Consider the following 26892-nt stretch of genomic DNA (forward strand, 5'->3'; position numbering starts at 1 on the left):
TTCTGACTTCTGTTCTTTATCGCTAATGAAAGATATAACTTGTTATTTATAGCTATTTTACATATAGCGATAACTAACAGATATCAAAAGTACAAATCTTACAATAGAAGTCAAAAGTACAATGCGAGTTGTATTTCTGACTTCTGTTCTTTATCGCTAATGATATATCTGTATTATGTCTAACACAAGTCAAAAGTACACAAACTATAGTTACGGCAACCGCTTCGAACTTGAAAACGAGTCGTACTTTTGACTTCTATTATATATCGCTAACCCTCTAAAACATGCTAAGCATACAGAGTGATTACGGTTATTATTATTTTTCTTTTTCTTTTATCAAAATGTGAGCTTAGATATGATTCTAAGCGTTATGCTAATTAAAAAAAAATCTCACTTCTTAAGACTGTATGTTTCTCATAAAAAAATAGCTTTTAAAAGGAACAACTTTTAAAGTAATATGACTACTCCAATAAACGGTTAATGATAAAAGTAGGATAAAGTAAAATTTAAAATTTAAAATTTAAATTATTTTTTAAATTTTATTAGAAAAATTATTTTAATTTAGGCTAATAGAGACTAAAAAGTATTTTTATTATTACGCTTTAAATATATATTTTACTTTGTAAATGTATTTGTTGTTTAAAACATATTTTTATTCTCATTAGATATTAGAAAATTTATTAGTCAATGGAAAAAAATAAAACAGTAGTTTTAGCATATAGTGGTGGTCTAGATACATCATGTATTTTGGTATGGTTGATTGAACAAGGTTATGATGTGATTGCATTTCTGGTAGGATAAATCTTATTTGTCACCTATTTTCTTTATTTGTCTTTTTTATATTCCTAATTCATGGAAAGTATTTTATGTGGACAGTATGCAAACTACCATCATTTAGCAAAATGAAATACAAAAGACTAGTGTATTAGTAATTCTTTCTTTTATCTGAAATAAATGGTAGATGGTTACTGCAACAAAATTGTAATAAGAAAGTTGGCTTGGGGTAAAATTGTGATATAAAGCTTAAGATTTAACTAAACTATAATCAAAAAATTACCTATTGTGTTTTATAAATATATGCATGATATTGCCTCCTTAATGTAGAACAAACCTAATTAATTTTTTTTTGTATGTTTTTTGTTTTTTTTACATCAAAGTTTCACAATTTCAATTAATGGCATTCTGTCAGAACAAACCCAACTGATCTTTTGATAGTTTTTTTTCTAATATGATACAAGTTAATAAAAATCACTATTTTAAGACAAAAATATGCAGAAAATAGTTCTAGAAAAAACGAGTCACTTGTTAAAAGTTAGAAAAAAGTTTTAAGACTTTAAAGTTGTCTATTTTTACCACTCAAGAAACCAAGGGGGCCACCCAAGAGTGCTTATAAAGCTATAATTTCTAAACTGCTGCACTTGGAACTCTGAAATTGCAAGCTTAACCTATTTATATAATGGTAAGTAAAAATCAGAAAAATCAGAGATGGTGCCCCACAAAGTTTTCTTGAAATTAGTTTAAATATAATGATCTGACTGACCCCTTTATTAAACAATTAGGGTAATTCTGTATAAGTCTTGCACAGTCATCATTTCAAATTTTGTTGAATAAATGAAGTTATAAGCAAGCTAGCAGCAGCCAATAACTAATTAAATTTTAACTGCAGAATATGTGCTTGTAGAAACTATATTGCATGCATCATGTTTATGTTTACTTTTTTTTATGTAAATCAAACTTTCAAAAAAGTCTTAAAAATTGATTTTCATTTGTAAAAAAATTAAATCTTATTGGTAATCAGAGTGTAGCACAAAGTCCTAAAGCACTAAAAATTAGAATATCCTAGTTCATGGTTTGTGAGTATTATGACCACTATTCATTTGGTATGGTTTTTTAAGGCAGATTCAAAAACATGCAAATTTTAATTTACATTTTGTAGACCCACCTTATCTCAGCAGACCAAACCAATGACTGATAAGCAATGATATTTGCTAGGTACCATATAAATATTTCAAAACTGATATTTTAACTGGTAAGTCTCTTTACTATCACTTGTCTCTGCAAAAAATAACAAAAATATGTTTGTACTGATCTAAGAAAAAGGTAATGAATGTCTTTACTAAATTTTTTTTTTTTTGATCTAATTGAATATGACTCATTTTAGCTTAAAAAAATAAATAGATACAAAAAAAATAAAATGCAATATTTTTAAAATAATGTTACAAGTATGATAATTTTTTCAATATTATTTCATGCAAATATTGGTTTTGTTATCAAATTGTACAAAGACAAAAATATAAAAAGTAATTTTTCTAATATATTTTTGGCTAAACTTTAGATGTGTCTACCAATTTTTAAAAATTTATTTTGTTCTTAGTTTTACATAGTTTATTAGTAATATTTATGTATTCTACTTTTAGGCTAATATAGGGCAAAATGAAGACTATGAATCAGCTAGAGAAAAAGCACTTAAACTTGGAGCTAAAAAGGTATTTTAAAATTTCTTTTCAGATTTTTTTACAATATGAGTTCATTTATTTTTCTGTTCAAATAAATAAGGTGCCACTATTCATGTTCAAACAAGTTGAATGTCAATATGCAAATTTTTGGGTATTTAATGCATTGAACTTGATTGGAGATCATACACTCTTATAATATTAATACTATTTTATCTTTTCAAAGTGCTGTTTTTAAGGGGTTTTTTCATCTTGTTTCTCATCTTATCCGAAATCTTTTTATTGAGGAATTCATCTAAGTGTAATAATAATCTCAAAGTAAGGTTGATTAAAAACTCAAACAATTATTATTGCTTTTGATTATCATAATATTCATCATAATATTAATTACATACAAATGTTATGATAATGAGCAACTGTTTGCTTACATCATAACATTGTATTTAAAGCAAAGACTGCTGAAAAATAGTAATTAACTTTTAATAACTTTGTACCATGAAACATAAAAAATTTAAATTTATATGAATTATCTGCTGTTGTTTCATTTATTACCATCTATTTTTGTTAAAGAAACTAATCCTTCCAATTAGTTAAAATTAGAAGGAAACCAGCACCTATTTTCCTGCTGTTTTCTAATTTTATTTGTAATACACATTGATTTAAATGTTGATTTTTTAATCAACATTTTAAATTCTGATAGTTAATTAGAACTAGCAAAGTAATTTATGAAAAAAACACAAACTTTAAAAAAAATGCAGATAAATCTGATATATTGTCAAGGAAAATTAAAGCTGGACACAGATTCTTAAAAGCTGCTATTTTCTATTTGTTAAAAGCTGCTATTTTCTAGCCTTTAAAAACAAGTAGAAAACTTGATTTTGGAGAAAGAACCTTTTTTCTAAAATGTAACATTGTTAGATCCTCATAACTACCATATTAAACTAAAAAATTGCAGAGCTACTACTTTTATAATAACATTTTCAAGTAGATTTTCTAAAAATTGATTTGCACTCCATTAACTGCATAGTAGCATGCAATCAAGTTGTGCATATTTGAAGAAAAAAAAAAAGAGAAGATATTTGGTGCTTGTCATTAACTCCTAGTCTGGATTCCTTTATCATTGATTTCCTTAACTAAGTGTGTCATTTCCTGCTAAAATGAAAAACATATTAGATCAATCACTACATTAATACCTTGGAAGTAATGGAGTGCAGCATGGACCATACAACCAATAAGCACAAACAAGTATTTTGACAAACTGGTAAAAAAGAAACAATAGGCCAGTGAATAAACTGCATTTGTAAGTTAGTAAGGCTTAAAGGTGATTTTTATGCATCAAGGAAAAAAAAAGAGTATTTGAAACCCCTATTTGGACTATGTTGGAATCAACTTCTGTTCATTAATAAAATGTTGCTCTAATTACAATATAAAAAAATATTTGTCTATTTTATCTTTATTCAAAATGGATAAATGAATTCTTGTTAAGTTAAGTGGAGTTAATCTAATTATGGAGGCATATTCAATTGTTATATTTGCTTGTTACTTGTTTAATATAATAAAAAAGTTGTTTTTTTTTTGTTTTTTTTTGTTTTTTTAATTTTCAGGTTTTTCTATAATTGTATTTGTAAAATTGATCGTTCACTGTAGTGTTCATAAATAGATAAATAGAGCTCTGGATGGTAGATCAAAACCATAACTCTATTTATCTTTAAATATTATGCTTTAACATGAATATTTTTATTATGTGTTAAAAGATTCTAATAATTTTAAGGATAGCTTTTACACCAAGTATAAGCATGTGAGTTAACACACTGTGATGATGCTGAACATTATCATGTTACTAATATTTTTTCTTACTGTTTAGTTAATAAAAAGTTGAAAAGTACTATCCTGTTTCCTTATCTAAGGTTAAAAAAATAACAATAGTTGTTTTAAAGAATTTAATTCTAAATTCTTTAAAACTGCTATAAATGGTGAATGATTGGCATGGTTAAATATGGGTTGGTGTTATTGAAGCACAGTCTCTCCCAATCCTCACTTGGGGGGATTGTGTGTTGATATAGTTGTTGATTTTTAAAAAGTTTATTAGTTATTATAGGTGAACACATCAGATGCAAACTCTGCAAGTAACCTCTTCAAAATGCCTAATGCAAAAACTTATGATGAGTATAGATTATTAGTTTGTCTAGTTATCTTTCAAAAAGGCAATTCAATGGTTAAAATAAAACCAAATTCCAAAGACTTTGATAATGTGAAAAACAACTATTGAGAAAATTACTCTTGTGACATTCAAAAGCTTCCAAAGGGGCTTTGTGCAAGATGTGGCAAGAGTTTAAAAAGAGTGGCTCTTGATAAAGCTGATGCTGATAAGATCCTAGAGCTTCCAGAATATTCTGAATTGGACTTTGGGAGATTAATTAAGAGACAGCTTATGAGTTTGGCAGACTGTAGGTGTTCTATTTGCAATATTGCATCTGTTCCACACCTGGTAGAGGAGGTGCACAATTTTAATGGTCTAGGGAAACTTCTGTCAAACTACCTAGAACATTTTAGGACAAAGGTATTCCCCATCAATGCAATATTAGCAATGCAAGAAAATCTGCAAGCACACTGCAACAAAGACCCTGTAGCAAAGGAAATGATTGTATCATCAATTATTAGAGAGAAAGTGGCTGCAACTCCTTCCAGCTCTTCAGTACCACTGAAAACTGGAGAATAAAAGGTTATGAGTATCCCTATTCCTAAGCAAAGATGTAGGAGCCAGACACTGTATCCAAATCAGCGAATTCCTGCAGAAGAGTGTAATAAGACTGTAGCTGCTGCTGGATTGACAAGCATACAGATAAACAGTGTAGCTGGAGTTAAGAGTACTTAAGAGATGAACATTCTTTGAACCTAACTTGAGGGACAAAAAGTTTAAGCCTTTATTGTAAGGTCAAATTGGTTGATTCAACTGAAAAAAATTGAGATCCTGAATCCTAATGGAAAAAAAAAAAAAATGGTTTGGAGAATATTTTCATAAATTAGGTTTCCTCTGAACAATGATTTACTGCTATACTATTTTGGAAACTTCAGACCATGTAGAAAAGGATACTGTTTTCCTTAGACATTTTTCTTACTTCTTTGACAACTTCAGGACCACTGTGAAACCAATACACTATTTAATATTGATTTTCATAAGTTTTAGTAAACATACTGCCTAAACTAGATTTTATTCTGGATTTTATTCTGTCTGTTGAGTTATATGCAAACAATGACCTGCTTACAATTACCATAGGAAATAGACAATATTGTAAATTATACTTAATTACACCAACTTTGCATATATATCTTCAAAACAAGGGTGTCTGGTCTTATTAAAGTTAATGATAACTCTTCTTCTGTATGCCCATAATTTAGAAATTTGCAATGCTTAAGGAAATGAAAAGATGTACTATAAAAGTTTCAGTCTTATTTTATAGTAGACAATATAGAAATACAATTTTAGACTTTTTACATATTTGTTTGGTTGCAAAATATGTTCTTAATAAAGGGATCTAGAATTATAAGGTTTTTTTTTTAAAGTTAAAAAAAAACAAAAAAAAACAATGAAAATTCATATCAATGAGCAATGTTTATTATAATTATGTAGAGCTACTTTTGACATTTATCTTTTAAAGATGATCCCTTTCAAATGTTGGCCACAACTTTGTTTAAACTCATCAATTCTGAGTGCTAATTTCTATGACTTGTACAAGCATTTTCATCAATATCTCACAAATAAGAGTGATATTGGCTTTTAGTACTTTAATTGTAGTTGGCTTTTCAAGAAAAAAGTCTAAAGATGTGATATAAAATGATCTTAGTGGCCTACTCACTGGTCCAAAATGAGGAATGAATTGGTCATGAAAATGATTGTGCATTAAATTGTTTTGTGGACTGTATGGCAAGTAGTGCTGTCTTATTGAAAGCAAATATTGTCAAGATCTAGGGCTTCAGGTAGCAAATAGTCTGTTACAATTGTGCAATAACAGGTGTATTTACATTTATTGGCACAGGCCTCATTTTTGAAGAAATATGGACCAATAATTCCACTGGCGCATAACTCACACCCAATAGTTGTTTTCGATGAATGTATTGGCAGTTCTTGAGCTGCGTTGGGTTGCTCTTCAACCCAAATGCAACAATTTTGTTTATTGATGTAGCCATTCAGCCAGAAATGAGCCTCATTGCTGAATAAAATTATAGTTAACAACAGATATTTTGTCACTAGGGAAGGACTGCCGGCTTCAAATTTTGCACGAGTTAAATATTATATGCCTTCAAACCAAGAGCTCTGCACAAAATCTCCCAAGTGGTTCCAAGCAACAAGCCAAGTTGAGAATGGTGCCATTTAAAAAGTCAAGTTGTTGAGAATGGAATGATTCTTCAGAGTCACTGTAAAAATCTGCCGCTACAACTGCTATATTTTATACACTATGTGCCGGACATGGTTTATTTGGTCAAGTATCATCCTAATAATGTAAAATGATTTCAATTTTGTTGATGTTATGCTAAATAGTGGGTTGAGGTGGCTTTTCTGCTTGTTTTTCTTCAGGTTTGATGCTATTGTATGGCTAAACATATTTGTCTCTTAAACATCAATTCAGAAGGAGAGATGCTTACTTAGAATTCCAGCAGATTATGAGTACTGTGTTTAATAATTGAATTGTGATACTTGCTTCTTTACATGATGTAACAGATATCCTGTTTTTTTCACCTGATGTTGTGCATGATTTTTTGGGAAGTTTGTAAGGGGAAAATTATTTACTTTAGTGCAGCAAATACTATAAGGTTTTATATGTATCATAGATTATTATGTTGGTATGGTTTTCTAAGTAGCTATAGCCGGTTTGTGTTTGAGTTTTTGTGTGGATGCATGTGTGTATGCATACATTGAAATACTCACATTTAGATATACAATATACACACACAGGCATACACATAGAGGCATACACATACATATATACATTAGGGTGATTACTTTTTTGTAGCTCCATGTTCCTATATCAAAAGTAAAATTTTATTTGTTAAATTTTTTTTTTATGTTTCTATGATATTTTGAAATCTATATTTCATTTTTTAAAAAACTTGAAAAAAGTTGAATTAATGCCTTTTTAATTTTACTTTTTTTTAATTTACTTTTGAACTAAAGTTCATCAATTTATCATACAGAGTACCTTATTACAGAGTACTGTAATAAGGTCTTGCATTTAAGTTCAGAAAGTCTTTTCAAATATTCAATATATTATTACATAAAAAGAAATCATACACATTTATACCTTTTCTTATTTCTACGCTTTTTTTTTTTTTCTACATTTAATTTTTTGAATTATAAATTTCAAAATATCATAGAAGCATAAAAAAAATTTCTCATCATAACAATTCTCTCTTCTTTTTGAATTGTGACAAATTAAACATTTCTCTCTGCTTTTTGAAATGTAAAAAATGTAGTAATTCTCTCTCATTTTGAAATGTAAACAATAAAAAATTTACATAAAAAATTTTCTTTTAGATTTTTATCGAAGACTTAAGAGAAGAGTTCGTTTCTGAATTTATCTGGCCAACTGTTCAAGCAAATGCTATTTATGAAGACAGATATTTGTTGGGAACAGGTTTAAACATTGTTTATTATTCATGCATTAGCAATAGGCCTGTTTAATTGTTGATTTAGCTATCTGTTTCTGATAGATGCCTGACTAGGATTGTAATTCATTGTCTCAGAACTAGCTAAATAGACTTTTTTAATTAAAGTTATACAAATTTTAAAAATTTACAAATTGCTTTTATATTATGCCCATTTATAATTTTACTAAAATCAACTACTTTTTACTACAAGAAAAATTAACTTTTAACTATGATTTGTATTTTTTCATTTATATTAGAAAGTAGGTGTTTAGATTTCTAGGGTAATTTATATTGAGGTATCAATAATAGTGAAACATGATGCATTTAACTATTGCTTTTCAACTTTTGATATAAGTTGCTCTTTTTTCAAAAATTTTAATCTACAAATAATTGAAAAAAAGTTATAGTTTTATTCAGCTAGTTTTTCCAAAATGTGAATATGTTATTCTATATATATTTTGAGAAGACCTGTTGACTAAACTTTCATTTATCATTTTTTTAATGTAAACCTTTAAAAAATCTTTTTTTTATTAAAATCCTAACGTTATAAAACATTTTTCTTTTAATAATATGATATTATAAATAAAATTACATCAGTGCCTCCTTGTTTATCCTTTATGCCCAGTTGAACCTGTTTCAACAGGTTATAGCTTGGAACATTGGATTGCTCTTCTTTCAATTTACAGAATCTAATATATTCTAGAGTTGAAAATTTTCAATATCTTATGGATGTGTAATGATTTAAGTATATTAGTATCAACAACAAGCTCAAGTCCCATCAATTTAGTCATCAACATCTTTTCTAAAGAGGTGAAAAATGTTATCAAAGCAAGAGGCACCAGCTGATACCATAGGTACTGTAAGTGGCGACAGAGAGCTTCAGAAGCAACTGCATATATGTCATCAAATTTATTAAGCTTTTTAAATAGTTCTAACCTGTTGAAAAAAAAAGTTTTGAAACAGCAAAGAGCTTTGAATTTCTGTTTGATTGTAATCTTGAAACCAGTTTTATCTTGAAACATTTTTCAGTCTCAATATACAGTGAGTCAAATATCATCTACAAATTGATTGCAAGGCATTATATAAGCGATATCAAATACATCATTCAATCTTTCTTTAAATAGTCTCCTTTGGTTAGAAAAACTTTTTTTTCTATATAGATCATTTGTTCAGATGCATCAATGATTTCCTGTTTTTAATGAGATAATAAATATCTTTAACATGGTTCAGAAATCAAGAGTTAAAGCAGCTATTTTTACGATTTCTCAAATGCAAGTAACTATCTGGTGTAGTGATGTTTTCTGTTGCATAATACTACTCTTATTTTCCTTTCGGTCTGGAGTTTTGAGATGTGCCGTTAATTAAATACAAATTTTGATCTATTTTACTTGTTTATTCTGTGATATATATTTTTAAAACTTAAATAAGATAACCTGGCAAGCAAGAGATACTAATGAACTACATGCTAGAATTGTCTCAAGAAATTTGATATTGAGCCAGTTTAATATAGCGAATTGAATTTCTACTATATGCTATGATATATTTATTTCAAACAAGCAGTTAAACAGACAAATTTTTTAAACATCTGAAAAAGTTTCAGTAATTGCAGCTCAGATTTCAATTGAAACTACAATGAAAATTTAATCTAAAATTTATTTTTTGTTTTTTAACATGAGTTTAGCTTATTTGATTTAATGTTACCAGGCTAAAGGTAGTTCCTCTGAAATTTTTTTTATGTTTTAATTATGTTATTTCACAAGCTATTGCAAGACCATGCATTGCAAGAAGACAAGTACAAATTGCTTTAAGAGAAAAAGCTGCTTATGTATCCCATGGAGCAACAGGAAAGGTAGTTTCAATTACCTTTTTTTATTCTCTTTTTCTGAAAAAGTTCTTGCGCTTATTTAAATTATACTTTCGTTATTTTTTATTTAGGGAAATGATCAAGTGAGATTTGAATTGACCTACTATACATTATACCCTGGAGTAAAAGCAAGTGTTATGATTTTCTATGTAAAGCAGCTTTAAGTAATTTTTGCCACAAAAGGAAATAATTTTTGTTCTTTTTCTTGTGAAAACATTTGACTATAATGTTTTTTTATTGTATTTATTATTGCTAGGTACTTGCTCCTTGGAAAATTCCTGAATTTTATGAGAAATACCAAGGCAGAGGAGCTCTGTTTGATTATGCAAAGGTAATTTTGCTAGTGAGGAGTTACAATAAATGGTTTTAAAAAAGTGTGCTAATTAAAATTAATAACTAAAAATCATTAAGCTTTAAAGTATTAATGAGAAAGGGTAAATCAATGCTGTAGCTCTAAATTTTTATACCAATCAGTTCAACTTTTATTTACAAATATAGATTCAATAAGAGTTTCATATTGTTAGTATAAGTTTCCTATATTTAGTTTTATATCAAATGTTGCTGCAGCATGGTTCATCAAATGTTGTTACAACAAAAGTTACCAATGGCTCCTTTTTCTGATGTTTAATTTGTCATTTATTACCAAATAAAATAGATATTTCATGGCTTTTTTCTTTTTATATTTTCCCTTTGAACTTATCATTAAGCTTTTCAAAACTGTTTTCTAAAGTGATTTTGCTCTGGAATACAGTAGTAAATGGAGTTACTTTTTTTTCAGTAACTAGCTATAAAAAATAAATGAGGTGATCAAAGTTTCCAATTTTCTTTTATCTAAAAAGATAATATCAAAATAAAAGAATGACCAATCACAGTGTACTTTGCAGTTCATTCTTTCACACTCAAAAAAGTTTTCAAGCTTTTGCAGTATCTTAGTTAAACTGTTAAATCAAGAGTAACAATAGAAACAAAACTGGTCTGTTAGGTGTATGGGAGATGAGAAATGTATAGGTAACTGAGGGTGTAATTTTTCAATACAGGTCGCTAAATAAGCATTGAAACATTAAAGGAATACTGGAGAGAAAACTGTTTGGCGGTGAACTATAGGAATGTAGGAGGTATAGGCAGTGTGCTGTTTAGTTATTAATATATGCTTATTAAGTGATAGAAGTCACTTTTTGTTTTTAAAGGTACTTAATTACATATTTTAGAAAAGAAGAAACAGAAAATCATTAGCAAAAGAATGTTTTTGAAATTTCAATAATATCACATTTTTGGTTTTATTAAAAGTGAAATACTGGCAAATTCTTATTTTTTATTTTTTACTTAACACTTAGCTTGTAAGCTTTTCTATAAATAGAAAATTGGTTGCTTAATTTTGACAAAAATCTGATGTTGTTTTTAGATATTTCAGTTCTTACAAAAGCAATTTTTTTTTTGTTAAATCTGTAGCCAGTCATCAAAATTTCTTTGTCTGAATATAAATTGATAATTTATTTTGTTATTAAATTTTGTTTAGCTGCATGATATTCCTTTACCAATAACTAAAGAAAGTCCATGGAGTATGGATGCTAACATAATGCATATAAGGTTCTCTCTTTTTATTTTCTTTTTTTCTTTAGTTTAATTTACATGGTAAAAGTTTCTGATTTATCTTGACTTGGTTTTAGCTATGAATCTGGTATTCTTGAAGATCCCAATGTAAGATTTTACAATAATAAAAATATTTTATTATTATAATTTTTTTTACTCAAGAAATAATTTATTCATAAGCAGAGAAAACTTCATTTAATTTGAAAAAAATTGCTAAGGTAAAGTTGAATCATTGAAAAATAACTATTTTAGAATCAGGGTTGCCACCAAATCAGGGAAATCAAGGAAATCAGGGAAATTTAAATACAATCAGGGAAAATCAGGGGGAAATAGTTGATTTTGGAAAAAATCAGGGAATTTTTAATTTTTATTTAATCTTTTGAAATATTTTCTAATAAAAATTTTCCTTTTCCAGCATACCAGGCTTAATGTTTAATATTTTTAAAGAAAATTAATCACATTTCGTTTACATTTGCTTATATGTATGTATATGTGTGTATATATATATATATATATATATATATATATATATATATATATATATATATATATATATATATACTAGGGTGTCCCGTTTTTAGGGTCATATTTTATTTTGACTGCTCCTAGCATTTTTCTGCTGCGTATATGTGAGAAATTGAGATTTGTAAAGTTTTAGAGCTCTAACTTTATTTTTGTGACTACACAAGCCACATTAAGTTTCAAAAATCATGATTTTTGGGTGAAAAAAGCCTATTTTCACAGTGCTTGTGTAGTCACACTTTGAAAGGTACAGGCTAATCTTATGTTGAACCATGTTCTAAAATCCCTAATTAGTTAGAAAAAAATTAGGAGCAGTTTGAATAAAACAGTTAATTAGGTTTGAAGTGAGTTCAAAGATACGCAGTTGACACAATTTACCCATTTTTATGCGGTTTGACGCGGTTGACAAAATCAAACAAAATACTGATGTAATCATTACAAAATGGGTCTAAATCGATCTCCGAACCCTTTTTACACCTAATTAGACCAACAAAAATTCTAAATCGGTTAAAAAGTACCAATTATATATTTAATTCAATTTATATATTATACATGATATATTTTAACCACTAATTCTACAACATATTAACATTTTCTTTTCTTTCCACCACCCCTTGGGGTCTTCCAGCCTTTCTTTTCTGGTCCACTGCTAGAAGAAGATCTTGCCTCAGCTCTTCATCATTGCTTCCATCAACAAAGCCATCTATAACCTTAACATTCCTCTCTGCAACATCATTAGTTAAAGGAATGTTGGAGATAAAATCCTTGAACTTTGTGTAGCCAATCAATCTGTTCCACATACTAGGTGGAATCATCATCCATTCAAGTTACTGGCTATCCATTTTTTTAATTCATTTTCAAGATGTTAAATATCAAAATGGATTCTCAATTACAAAACTCAGACAACCTGGGGCTCTCTTCTTCTTTCTCAATGAAACCTGATATATTAATCTTCTTATACATAAATGACAGAGGATCCTTTTCCTTTAAATCATTTATCATCAGGATTCTTTCAGCAATTTCAGTCTTTTTCTCATCTGACAAAGTTTATTTTGTTCAATCTGAATAAGAGAAAACTCATCCAAAAGTTTCTTGAGGAGTTGATTATCTGGACCTGAGGTTATCCTGAAAAGCTTTTCAACATTCTTAATATGACACTCATAGACATGATGTCTGCAAGCAAGATGCATAACAGGTCTTCCAAGATAGATGTATAACCATAACTTGACGCAGTGGTGTCAAATACTAGACCTTTAATGTCTTCTTTGAGTGAGTTTTCTTCTAAAATCTCAATAATCTTCTCAGTATGACAAACTCAAGTAGAATCAGTAACAGGAGGTACTCCAAGCAAAAAATGTTTTCCATCACAAGTTACACTTAATGCTAAGTGCTCTCTTTTGTGTTTCTTTCCATCAGTATACTCTTTGACTAGCTTACCATCATCATGAAGAATTATGTTTGATCCAGCCTTTGCTTTTTAAGCATCCCTGGCTTCCTCCGCTGTTTCCTGTATGACCTTTCTACAAATTCTGTGTATATTGGATTTTGAAATACCTTTACTGGAAAGTCCACTTATATCAGCCACCTGCTTTAAAATATTAGATTGAGCTCTGATGCTTATGTGTTTAACCTTCGAAACAAGGACAGTATCTCCTACTATGCCAGCAGATGTAGATGGTTTTGGATCTATCTCATCTTTACTCAAGTCTGTAGAATTAGAGGTGTCTGTTTCCTCTGAAGATACTTCTATTTCACTTGAAGATGAAATCTGCAGCTTAGACTGATAACTCTGGTCATGATCTGCTCCAGACATTCATTCTTTTGCCTGTTGAGATCTTTGAGCAGGACAAATGTACCTTTTATCTTTCTTCCCAAAGTACATTTTCCTGCAACTTCTTTGATCATTTATGAAAATAATATCTTCTGCCTTGTCTACCTGAGATCTTTTGTTATCTTTCTCTAATATTTGTATCACATCTCTGGGCATAACATCAAAAAGAACAGGCAAAATAATGTCTTTGAAAATTATTCTCTTTTCTTTAGTGTTTTGCCTTTTTTGAAGAGAAATCGGTAATTCACTCATTTGGTTCTGTACTTTGTCCACTCTGGATGTTGGAATTCCAGCTTTTTCATAAATAGCAGTGACCTTTTTAACCAAACACTGACAATTTTCCTCACAAATGAGCTTGAAGTCATGAGAAAAGCCACAGCAGAGAAGGGTGTTATTTTTGATCTTAGGATTTTAGGTCAGTATTTTGTTTGATTTTGTCAACCGCGTCAAACCGCATAAAAATGGGTAAATTGCAGTAACCTTTTTAACCAATTTTATGTTGAACCATGTATCTTTGAACTCACTTCAAACCTAATTAACTGTTTTATTCAAACTGCTCCTAATTTTTTTCTAACTAATTAGGGTTAGTAGTACATGGTTCAACATAAGATTAGCCTGTACCTTTCAAAGTGTGACTACACAAGCACTGTGAAAATAGGCTTTTTTCACCCAAAAATCATGATTTTTGAAACTTAATGTGGCTTGTGTAGTCATAAAAATAAAGTTAGAGCTCTAAAACTTTACAAATCTCATTTTCTTACATATACGCAGCAGAAAAATGCTAGGAGCAGTCAAAATAAAATATGACCCTGAAAACGGGACACCCTAATATATACACTACCGTGCAAAAGTCTCCGCTCATGTGTAATATTTGCAAGGAACAGTAAATGCAATACATTTTAGGATGATTTTAAATATATAAAAAGAATAAAATGTTAATATAAAAAGTTGATGAGGCTAAATCATAATTTTGCATACTTTTTCCTTTTCTTTTTGTTTCAAATAATTTTGTTTACCTTTGTTTTGTTGAGTTCTGCTGCTAAAAACATGGCAGAAATTTTTCTATATGAATAACCTTTTTCACGTAAAATACATATAAAGTTCTTCAGTATTCTTTATTAAATTTAAAACTGCACAAAAGTTTTAACCAAAATATTTTTTGTAAGCTTAGGTTTGACAGTAGCATGATACTTTCCGGCATGGTAAGGATGTTTTCAGTAATTTTAATTGGTTGCTTTTAATAGACTTATGTTTATATTTATACTTGAACATGGCATTAGTGTGCGCATTTAATGTCTTGAATTTAATAAAGAATTTGAGAAATGGTGAAAGTAAAGAAAGAATATTGTGAAGAACTTCGTGGCAAAATATGTATTTTACGTGAAGAAGGTTATTCTTATAGAAAAATTGCTTCCAGGTTAAAAATATCCGAATCAGGTGTGAGATATGCTCTACAACGATTGCATGATATTGGTTCCAACAGTGACAGATCACGTTCTGGAAGACCAAGAGTTACATCACGGCAAGAAGATACGTTTATTGTTGTGTCCAGCAAAAGAAATAGAAAAATTCCAGCCACAATTTTAACAGCAGAACTCAACAAAACAAGGGTAAAGCCAGTATCAACTGATACTGTAAAAAGAAGACTAAGATCAGTCAACTTAATTGGACGCATTGCTGCACGTAAACCTTTGTTGAGGGCAGTAAATAAGAAGAAAAGATTGGAATGGGCAAAAATGCATAAAAATTGGGGATTAGAAGATTGGAAGAAAGTTCTATGGACAGACGAGAGTAGGTTTGAACTTTTTGGTACCCGACGTCGCGTGCATGTTAGGCGTTTACCAAATGAAAGAGTGCTTCCTCAATGTATACAAAGTACTGTAAAACATGGAGGTGGTAATATTATGCTTTGGGGATGTTTTGGCAATGGGTTAACTGGAGATTTAGTTAAAATCACATCTACCATGGATAAACACATGTACCATAATATTTTGGTTAAGCACGCGATTCCATCTGGTATTCGTATAATTGGGAAAGGATTCATCATGCAGCAGGACAACGATCCAAAACATGCATCTGGATTATGCAAAAATTGTTTGAAACTAAAAGAAAGGGGAAAAGTTTGCAAAATTATGACTTGGCCTCCTCAATCACCAGATCTATCACCCATCGAAAAGTTGTGGGATGAACTGGATCGGAAGATCAGAGAAGCAGGTGAAACATCTTTTATTAATCAGCAAATGCTATGGGAACGTTTGCAAAAAGCTTGGAATGAGATAACAGCGGAAACCACGAATAAATTATTAGCCCGAATGCCAAGATTATGCGCTGCTGTTATACGCTCCAAGGGGTCTCATATTGATGAAAATAAAATTTAACATTTACAACTTAGTATATTAACATTTTCTTGATTTTATATATTTAAAATCATCCTAAAATGTATTGTATTTACTGTCTAATTCATTGTTTAATAAACAATTAAAAATAAACGCAATTTTCTTGCAAACTTTTGTTACTTTATTGAAATATTACAAATGAGCGGAGACTTTTGCACGGTAGTGTATATATATATATATACACATACATACACCCCTTCAGTTTTTATATTTTTTTCAAACAACAATTTCATGTGTTGATTGAAGTGTTTGATTATTTAATTTAATTTTCATACAAATTGATTGGTTCATTACTCATTTGGGATTATAGTATCTGTTTCTTTAGAGAAAAAAATGCTCTGGGGTTAATGAAAAAGTTTGGTTTGGAAGTTAAGTTTGGGTGTTTGAATGCTGGAAATATCAGGGGCAGATAAGCAAAATTTTAGCAAAAAATCAGGGAAAATCAGGGAGAAAAAAGCAAAATTTTAGCGAAAAATCAGGGAAAGTCAGGGAAATAAAAGTGAAATTTCAGCAAAAAATCAGGGAAAATCAGGGAGAAAAAAATGAAATTTCAGCAAAAAAAATCAGGGAAAATCAGGGAATTTTGTTCTTTAATAACAGTGGCAATTCTGTGGAATAGTCATTTCTTTTTCTCAACATAAAGCTAATCCATTTCAAACATAAAAAATTCTTGAATTTCTTAAAGTCAAATGCACCATCTCAGATATTGAAACTTAGTGGAATTGTTTGTATGTAAATGAGCAAAAGGCCCTGAGCCTTGTGCTGAGATTTGTGTTGACTGTGTTACACTTTGGTTTTTTTTTCTGATAATTGCTTTCAAGCTCAATTAAAGCCATTTCAATAACCAACTGTCAAGAAAGTGAGTAATTTTTTGAGAGTATTTTTCTTTAGCATCTTTTTCCTCTTTTTTTGCCCTTTTTTCTATTATTTACCTAAACTCAAATTTTTCATGGTTTTAATTTTTTGCTGTGGTCTCAAACACTTTTTTTTCTTATTAGATACTGTTTTTTCATTTCTTTATCTTTCCCTGTTTTAACTTAAAACATCCTTAATCACAAAATCACATCCTTAATCACATCCAAAATCACATCCTTAATCCTAAAATATCTCCTTTCAGCTTTATATCAATATTTTGAATTATTAATTATATTGTTCCTTGGCTCAAAAAAACAGTCATATGGAAATTATGTGCTTCAACTAGATGGTGCATCCTGTACTAAGCCAAAAAAAACTTAATTATTTTGATTTTTCTTTTATAAAGATTGCTTAAAACTTCAAATCAAAAAGGTCTGCACACTATAAAAGTATTTATTTTTACATCAAGCTGAGAAGTATATTAATGTTTTCTGAAACAGAAATTAATTAAACCAACTCTCTCTGAAAAAAACTTAAGTTCATTGATAAGCAATATTTAACTGATTCAATTCGATTTGAAGTTTACTGTATCAAATCAACCTTCTGTTATTTTTTTAAATATTTTTGCATATATTGTAACTGCTATTGTCATTTAAGCATTTTTTGAGAGTTATAATCTTGTAAGTATTTTTGAGGGAGCATTACAAACATTATAAAGCAGGAAAAAAAAGACGTCTTTAAGACATCATATTTAAAATTCTTTTAAATAATTCAAAGGGCATTCTTTAGGCAAAAAGACCTCATTAACCCTAGTTTTATAATGTCAGCTGTTACTTTTTTTCTCTCTAGATAGAAGGACCATCCAATATTTATCAAATGACAACAAATCCTAAGAAATCTCCAAGTGAGGTAAATTATGACCTTATGAAAATCTTTAAATTTTGTATATAAGTTAAAGTAAAAGTAGAAGAAATTTTTTTTTAAATTTGCCATTCAAATAATTATGAATGGTAGTGTGTATGTGTTTTTATTTTTTGATAAAAATTATTTTACTTTAGCCTGACAATATAGAAGTAGAATTTAAACAAGGTAACCTTGAGTTCTAATGTTTTTACTTAAATATTTGTTTCTAAAATCATTTCTTTGTCATTTTCTTTATTTTAGGAAAGCCAGTCTTGGTTAAAAATTTAAAAGACGGAGAAACTTATACAAATCCCTTGGAAATTTTTTTATATCTCAATAAAATTGGGTCAGTATAGTATTATTTGTTACAATTAAATTAAGAATCTTTTTGATTAAAAAGAGTTTTTGTAATAAAAAAAGGGTTAAAAGATTTTATAGAATTTTCAGTGTGAATCTTATTTGTGAGATTTGAAAGAAATAGTAGGTTTTAATTCTTTTTCACAAATAAAATTCACTTATCTTAGAAAGCATTTAATGTTAAGTTTCATTTCAAATTAATGTTTTAGAGGTCTGCATGGTGTTGGTCGAATTGATATAGTTGAAAATAGAATGATTGGTATGAAGTCTAGAGGTTAGCAATAAAAGTATCAGTGTTAAAGTAACAGAAAAATTTCAAAAATGATTGATTTTTACCTGAAGAAGATTAAAATTTGCAACATTTTTGTTAATTTTGCATTTGCTTGAAAATGATTTTTTTCTGGATAGTTTTCCTCTGCTTTAAGAAAAAATTATTACATAATTTAAAAAGTTTTCTAATAAATTATGCAATAAACATTTAAGGTATTTATGAGACACCTGGTGGGGAAATTTTACGACAAGCTCATTTAGATATTGAAGCCTTGACCATGGATAGGGTAAAATAAATTTTGTTGTTACATGTTTTTGCTTAAATGGGTAGAAATTCATTTTACTTTTATTTTCAATTGTGTATAGTGAAAGTTCTATCTATATTGTAGTGGCAGGTAATATTTTTCTTTTTTTTTTTATAAATAACTATCAAATTTTAAATTGGAATAGAACTTTTGCGACGGTTTTTGTCAGATAGTGATTAAAGAGTATTTAAATTTGAAAAGCATTTTTTTCAGGAGCTGCGGAAGCTGAAGTCTTATCTTAGCAACCAATTTTCAGAGCAAATTTATAACGGTAATAAAATTAAAGAATTTATTGTTTTGTTTTTGCTCTAAGATTTTATGCTCAATTACTAAATTTACTAAGTTTTTCAATGTCATTAAATTTTAACTAATTCTGACTATAGATTCAAAAAGTAAAAAAGAAAAAGTTTCTCAGCTGATTTAAAAAAATTTTTTTTTTCTTATAGGTCTTTGGTTCAGTCCTGAATGTGATTTTACTAAGTAAGTAGTAAAAAGACTGTTGTAGTGTATTATTTTTATTGTTGAGCTGGACTTCGAAGCTGCTTAAGCTTGCTTTTGCATTTCTACCCCTGTGATATTGCAATACTTGTTGCATATCTGTGAGTATTTTAAGCTCTACATGTGAAGGTTTAACTTATTGATTCTCCCCATAATTTAAGGTTTTTGTTAGAAATTAGGAATGGTTCTAAAAATGTGCGTAAAAGGTTTTTAGTTAAATTAAGTGCATTTTTCCATGCTTATGAACATTTTTATGACATGTTTATTTACAAATTTTTGTAGGTTTTGTATTGATAAAAGTCAGAAATATGTGGAAGGAGTTGTTCGATTAGCTATTTACAAAGGGCATGTAAGTTGCTGTTATAAAATTCCTAATCAAACATTAATGCCTTCACTACTATATTATCAAAATTGAGTTCATTTACTTAAGTTAAGTAAACTTGTTGGTTGCATAGAAGCTAAAGAAATTCTAAAGAAATCGTTTTTGTAATCAGGAATATATATGTATATATGTATATGTAGATGTAGATGTATATGTATATGTATATGTATATACATATACATATACATATACATATACATACACATACATACATACATACATACATACATACATACATACATACATACATACATACATACATACATACATACATACATACATACATACATACATACATACATACATACATACATACATACATACATACATACATACATACATACATACATACATATATACATACATACATACATACATGGTGTGTGTGTGTGTGTGTGTGTGTCTGTGTGTGTCTGTGTGTGTACTTCTTAAATTTGACAACCAAACTTTAAAAATAAAGATTTTGTCTATAGTTAATGAGCTGAAATTAAGGATTATTTTTTCAAAAATCCCCTATATTTTACCTTTCTTGGTAAAATTTAAAAAACAGTTTAGAGAAGTGGAATGGAGATAAACCATGCTTTATAACACATAGTGATTATTTATGATATTTATAATACTGAGAAAAGAGTTATGCAGTTCACAGTCTATGCTTTTTAAGTTTCTATGATTGTTGTTGTTTCAGGAAGCATAAGCGGATTTTAATGAATTAAAGTTTTACGTATTTATATCTCTTACAAATACGCAAAACTATTTCTAAGATTAATAACTTCAATTAAACACAAAGAAGTTTTGTATATGCTACTACAGAAACTTATTGAAAGACTTCCATCTCTAAACTTCCAATTAAAAAATCGTCAAGGGAGTTAAACCAATCATTAGTTCCTCATTTAGCATCAACTATTTTTAGTCTGCAACAAAAATGAAATTCCGTCCGTAATTCTACTGGTCATAATTCAATTTGCAATTTAGGGCACTTTTAAAATTTATCTTTTGTCTATTAACTTAAAATTAAAACCTGGGGCACCATATTTGAGTTAATCTTTTAACAACTTAGTCTATCATCTGCTTGTCTTTCAAAATAATTACGAGTGAAATGTAGCTTTTATCATAAATCACCAATAGAATTAAAATATTTTCTCTTTCAAAAAAATTATTTAGTTGGCTAAGACTATGCATTTTACCATTGCTAATTTATTATCATGCTCCCAATCAGATGGTGTGCAAAGTAGACCAAACGCGATATATTTACTGCTCTGATTAATAATAATGCTATCATCACAATTAAAATCAAGTTAAAGCGAAATCTAACTCTTCTAAAAATATCTACACCTTTTTTCATATTGGTAGCACTTTTTCCATTCAGTTGATTTTGAATCACGACTCAGCTATCAACTCTAGTGTGAGACCACTTAAAAGATAAAAATGAGAGTAGCATGATAAGTAGTTTACAGTGGACAAATAAGTGGGTTATAACTACTAGAAATGATATAAACTTGGTCCTTGCTAACCTGTTCTGGATGGCCGTTTATGTTCGAGTCAGCTCAGGAAGTAAATTCTAAGTAATTTATAATTGAAAAGGTGTATGTCCATTTGGTTACAGCACTCGATAAAGTGCAAATTTTTAAGAATGCACGTTTTCTAAAAGTGATGCAATCTGATGCATATTTTGTCAACCACTGACACTGATACCTTTGTAGGATTATTTTTTGATTTGATTATTGCATTGATTTGTAGGATTTTGAATTTTATAGGAATTAAAATTAGTTGCTAAATGTTTCGTCCGTAAGTAAATATATTTTCTGATTTTTTCACTAAATTTAGCCCGAAAATTATGATAAAGATTAACACTTATACTAGTGCATGTTGAGTTATTGTTTTATTAAACTACTGAAATGTTGCTACTGAAGTTACATTTCTCATGTAGGTGTACATAAAATCTAGGTGCTCGGAGTATTCACTTTATAACAGAGAGTTGGTGAGGTAAAATCTATTTTGTCTGTTTTAACTTTTTTATATAATGAAAAGGGCGTATTTTATTGAAATTCATTTTTTGAATATTAATTTTAGATTCAGGATTTGTATAATTTTTAAAGCTTAGTTCTTATAAATAATTCCCCTTTTAGCGCAGGGGAAACTAGAAACTAAATAATTATGATCTAAATAAAACAAATGTTATAATGAATTAAAGTGTTTTTGTCTAGAGGTGTAACGGATATGATATCCGGCCGGATTATCCGGCCAAAATGCCGGATAATCCTGTGTTCGGTATCCGGCCAGATATATTATTTATTCCGGCCGGATATGGCCGGATATGATATTTTGGTATTCCCACACTCCATCCGTGTCTACATACTTTATGGATGGCTCGTAACTCCAATTAACAAATTTTAGGAAGCAACAAGTCTTATATTACATAAGAAAGAAAAAATACATAGAAAATAACAAACAAAATTTCAACAAATAACTAATTTCAAATGAGTAAATGCAAATAAAAGAGTTAATCTATTTTCATACCATTGTGATGAATAAATAAAAGCATTTCTCCTGTTTTAGGTAATAATCTAGATCTTTTTTTCTCATAGATGTTACCATATTCTGAGAACATTCTTTCTGAAAATACGGATGATGCTGGAGTGCATAGGTGTTTTAAAGCAATTTCTTTTAATAGAGGAAATCGTTCTTCTTGCATCCAAGCCTTCAATGGACAGCATATTCTGTTTACCAGTGGTTCAGAAATAAATTTTTTTATTTCTTTTCTAATCAAAATCTCATTCGATTTTTTTTCTACTTTTCCTTTTTAGGAAGGTATCGTTTTTTCAGATGTTGCATTTATAATCTCTTTAAAACACGATTCAAGTGAGTCTTCTTCTTTTTCAGTATTTACTGAAAACTTTAATTGTGGTGATTCATTTACATGAAAATCTACTTCTTCTGAACAAACTATTGCTTTTTCAAAGGATAAAACATCATTTATTAACCAATACTTAGCCTGTTTTTTGGTATCATCATCAAAAAAAGAAAACTTATATCTTGGATCTATTGATGTAGCCATAACATAGCATCTATTTTTCGTGATGTGCAAAGACTACATCGTTTGCTTCTGCAAAAAATCGATTTTTTAAAGAAGTTTTAAGTTGACTCTGAGTTTTTTGAATACTTAAATCAACTTGACATTTGGACATATATTTGTTTAATGCGCATATATTTGGAATAACAGAGGACAAAGTTGTTATTTCTGAACTCATTTCCTGAGTTAATTGGAAAAAAGGTTTTAGCAGTTTAATAATGCTTGATATAAGTGTCCATTCAAAAGTAGAAAAAGTCATTAAGTCAGAACGTTCTGCTAAGTATAGTTGAACTGGAATTTTTAATTTGTTTAATCTTTCAAGCATCAAATAAGTGCTGTTCCATCTTGTTGGGACGACTTGAACAAGACAAAGATTGTCAAGATTTTGTTGTTGCTGAATTTTCTTAAAATTGCTACATGCTAGGGACGAATGATTGAAATGAGTTACAAGTCGACGACATTTTGCAAGGACATCAATTACAATATTTTCACTCATGATTGAATCTGAAACAACTAATTGAAGTAAATGAATGGTACAATGGATTGATGGAATTTCGGCTAGATTATTCCCTATAACCATATTGCTAGCACCATCTCTTACAAGACAATGAAATAAATGATTCGTGAGATATCGGGCATGTCCATATATCTGAAGAAAAGCTTATGTGGTTTGCTTTTTTTAACTTAATACAAACTTTATTCTTTAATTCCATGTAAAGTTGAGGAGTTATTGTTTGAGAAAAATATATTCTACTTGGTAAGGAATATCTAGTTTCTAGATGATTTATTAAATTATTGAAACCTGTATCTTCAACTAAAGTAAACGGCTGGTTGTCTAAGGCCATCATTAACCCAGTTTTACGATGAATAGCTTGGGATCTAGAATCATTAATGTTCCATACTTTTTTTTGACTTTAAACACTCATCTATTGAAGTCTGCTTAGAAGTTTCACAAGCGATTTCCTCACTTTCTGTTGTACCAGTTGAGAAAACTGCCGGTGTGAGCTGAGCTGTTCTTTTCTGTTCACTTTTATTTTTCTCTTTACGATATTCTTTTGGATGATTTATTTTAATATGGTTATGCAGAGGTGTCGTACTAAAACACTTTTGCCCAGCCTCCTTAGTTCCACGTTTAATTGTTTTTTTTACAGATATTACAGGTTGCATACGCATCACTTGCGTCATTTATTTTATATAATGACCAGATAAAGCTCCTCATTATTAAATTTTCCTGAAATATAAAACTATACGTATTCACAATTGATATTAAATATTTAACTATAATACACACATTTGATACCAAAATATTTGTTGGTATAGAATCTATAATAACAAATGATAATTTCGATATAACGTTATTATCTATACTATAGATAATAACGTTATATCGTATACACTATTCTTTTATTACAGAACAAATAGAAGTTCTATTGTTCTGTAATTAACGTATAAAAATAATGAATGAAAACTTCTTGCGAAACTCAATTTGAAGATAATAAAATGTAATAAAAATTTGTTGTTTCGAAAAATGATTTCAAAATATTCATTCAAAGAAACGTTTTAATTTCAAAATTCCAGTTATGTAGAAGTATAAATTCCTCGAAAATCATATCCGGCATATCCGGCCGGATATAAAAATAAATATCCGGCATATCCGAATCCGGCCGGATACACAAAAAACCATATCCGTTACACCTCTAGTTTTGTCCAAGAAGTTCTTAAGTACCTTTTCATGACGAAAATTTTATGGAAAAAACTTCGCATTATACACAAGCTTTCATCATTAAGTTTTAAAATTATTTCTGCTATTGGTGATTTTTTTGAGCCCACATTCGTTGTTAAAGCCAAATGTGACGTGTAGTTAATGAATTTTTATCTTTCACTTTGCCGTCAAAATCTGTATTTGTCACCAAACTAAACTTTATTGGATTCAGCTTTTTAATTTATATTGCAATTTTCTTTACGTTTTAGTAATAATAGAGAGGAACACCTAACATTATTTTACTTTTGTAGTTTGATCTAGTTCCAGCGAACTTATTTTTTACATAACAGTAGTTTCTGATGTGTTCTCATTCTGTTAATTTAACAGGAAAATATTTGCTGACTTTTTTTCTTCTCCAAACGCGATAAGATACGAAAAGAATTCTTTTATTAGGTGTTTTATTTTACGTCATTCAAGTATTGATTCAAGTCAATAAACTTTGATTGTTTTCCTTACACATTATCTTATCACTTTGTCAAGATTCCGTTCTATAAAATTATTTGCATTCAAGCTATCATGATTTTTTTCAATCTCACTCACACTTCCAGCAACATTAGTTTTTGAACAAAAATCAGCGCCCCGGTTATCGGTACTTTCCACTGTCTATGTTGTGGCAATGAATTCACGATATTTTATTGTTTTACTTTTTGTTTGGTAGCATGAACGAAAAGGGAGATTTCAACCCAGAAGATGCTGGAGGATTTATCAAAGTAGTGTCTCTAAGGTAATCAAAACGTTGTTAGCCTTTACTAATTAGTTACAAGAATTTATTAAGCTTTTAACTTTTCCATTAATATTTTTAGATTGAGTCAATATGCTCAACTTCAATCAAAAGCTCTAGACAATTGATAATGATAGTCGACCGACAAATTTTCAAAAATGGAGGATGATCAATGTGATGGTTATGTTAGATTAAAACACTTATCTTAGTCTTTGAAAAAATCTAAAACTTGTCTTTTAGAACTTGTTATTTGAATCCATTCCTTTCTAAATAAACTACACGACCTGAAAGATTTTTGTTCTTGTCGTAAAATGTTAAGATGAAGACGTGTTAAAGTTGATACCACAAGAAATTTAAATTTGCTTAGCGGATTTTAACAAGTGTCAAATGTAAGAGTGCCCAGCAAGCACAGAACGTTGAAACAACGTTAAAATAACGTTGATCGACGTCATTTCAACGTTGTTTCAACGTCGTGTGCTTCCTGGGTGAGCTGGATCTGATTTGATTTATTAAATGTAGGTTGAATCACAGGTAAAACTCATAATTAAAAAAAATAAAATTATTAAAAAATTTAGTAAAATCTCAATTTAAAAACTTCAAAGTTTGTCCTTTCTAAAAGGTGATCTCTCTATTTCCTTACTAAATCAGGAACCTACCTAGCTAACACAAAACGTTCGAGCACGTTCGACGAACGTTAGAAACGTTCGGGAACGTTCTCAGAACGTTCCGTAAAAGTTCTGGGTGCATATTCACCCAACTTTTTTTTAGCGTCAGTTTGGCATAAACTCAAAACTGTAAACGTCGTATTCATCAAACTTGCGTAGTTTCGTTTCAAAAAAAACTTTCATAAGTTTTTGCGTAAGTTCAGCCCTAAACTATCGGTATTCACCAAACTGAAAGGGGTTCATCAAACTTTTTAGAAACTTGCTCTGCTCTACTTACGCAAGAAAAGATAAGTATGCTATGAGCTGCATTAACTTTTACGTAACTTTAAAATCACTAAATAATGAATGGCATTACATTGTTATGATGCATATGTAGTTCTATTGTCAGATTGATATATTGTTAGGGATCTTAACATATACAAATTATATATATTATAATAAGGGTTAACAATAATCTTAGATATTAATAAAAAAAAATTGCATCATAATGATATAACATCTTATTAACTTAATAAGATATATCAAGCATCTTAATAATTAAGATGCTTGATATATCTTATACATAATGATATAGCATCTTATATTTGATGATATATTGTCATATTAATAATATCACATAATTTAAAATCTTTATAATGTAACACAGATAACATCTTATAAAGTTGTTATACTATTATATATATATATATATATATATATATATATATATATATATATATATATATATATATATATATATATATATATATATATATATATATATATATACACTACCGTGCAAAAGTCTCCGCTCATGTGTAAT

At 29.0% G+C, this 26892-nt stretch overlaps 1 protein-coding gene across 2 annotated transcripts; it reads left to right on the plus strand.

The window, feature by feature from the left end:
• The first annotated feature begins 651 nt into the window (after positions 1-651).
• Positions 652-25715, plus strand: LOC145189796 (argininosuccinate synthase-like). Of its 2 annotated transcripts, none has more exons than XM_090090003.1 (19): positions 652-792; positions 2418-2486; positions 7987-8086; positions 9860-9948; positions 10035-10091; positions 10220-10294; positions 11480-11550; positions 11631-11661; positions 18007-18066; positions 18216-18246; positions 18322-18406; positions 18627-18691; positions 18901-18974; positions 19206-19263; positions 19439-19472; positions 19773-19839; positions 21800-21855; positions 25363-25428; positions 25508-25715. In XM_090090003.1, the coding sequence occupies exons 1-19, from the start codon at positions 688-690 to the stop codon at positions 25551-25553; spliced, it is 1239 nt and encodes a 412-aa protein (XP_089946129.1). In that variant the 5' UTR covers positions 652-687; the 3' UTR covers positions 25554-25715. The 2 variants fall into 2 exon arrangements, with proteins under 2 accessions (XP_089946129.1, XP_089946130.1); XM_090090004.1 differs by having other exon boundaries at positions 664-792; positions 1937-2486.
• Positions 25716-26892: the final 1177 nt, after the last annotated feature.

This window comes from Hydra viridissima, unplaced genomic scaffold (genome assembly GCF_058129835.1).
Source record: "Hydra viridissima isolate aposymbiotic clone 2 unplaced genomic scaffold, HvirCarnegie_v1 scaffold_6, whole genome shotgun sequence".
NCBI classification, from domain to species: domain Eukaryota; kingdom Metazoa; phylum Cnidaria; class Hydrozoa; order Anthoathecata; family Hydridae; genus Hydra; species Hydra viridissima.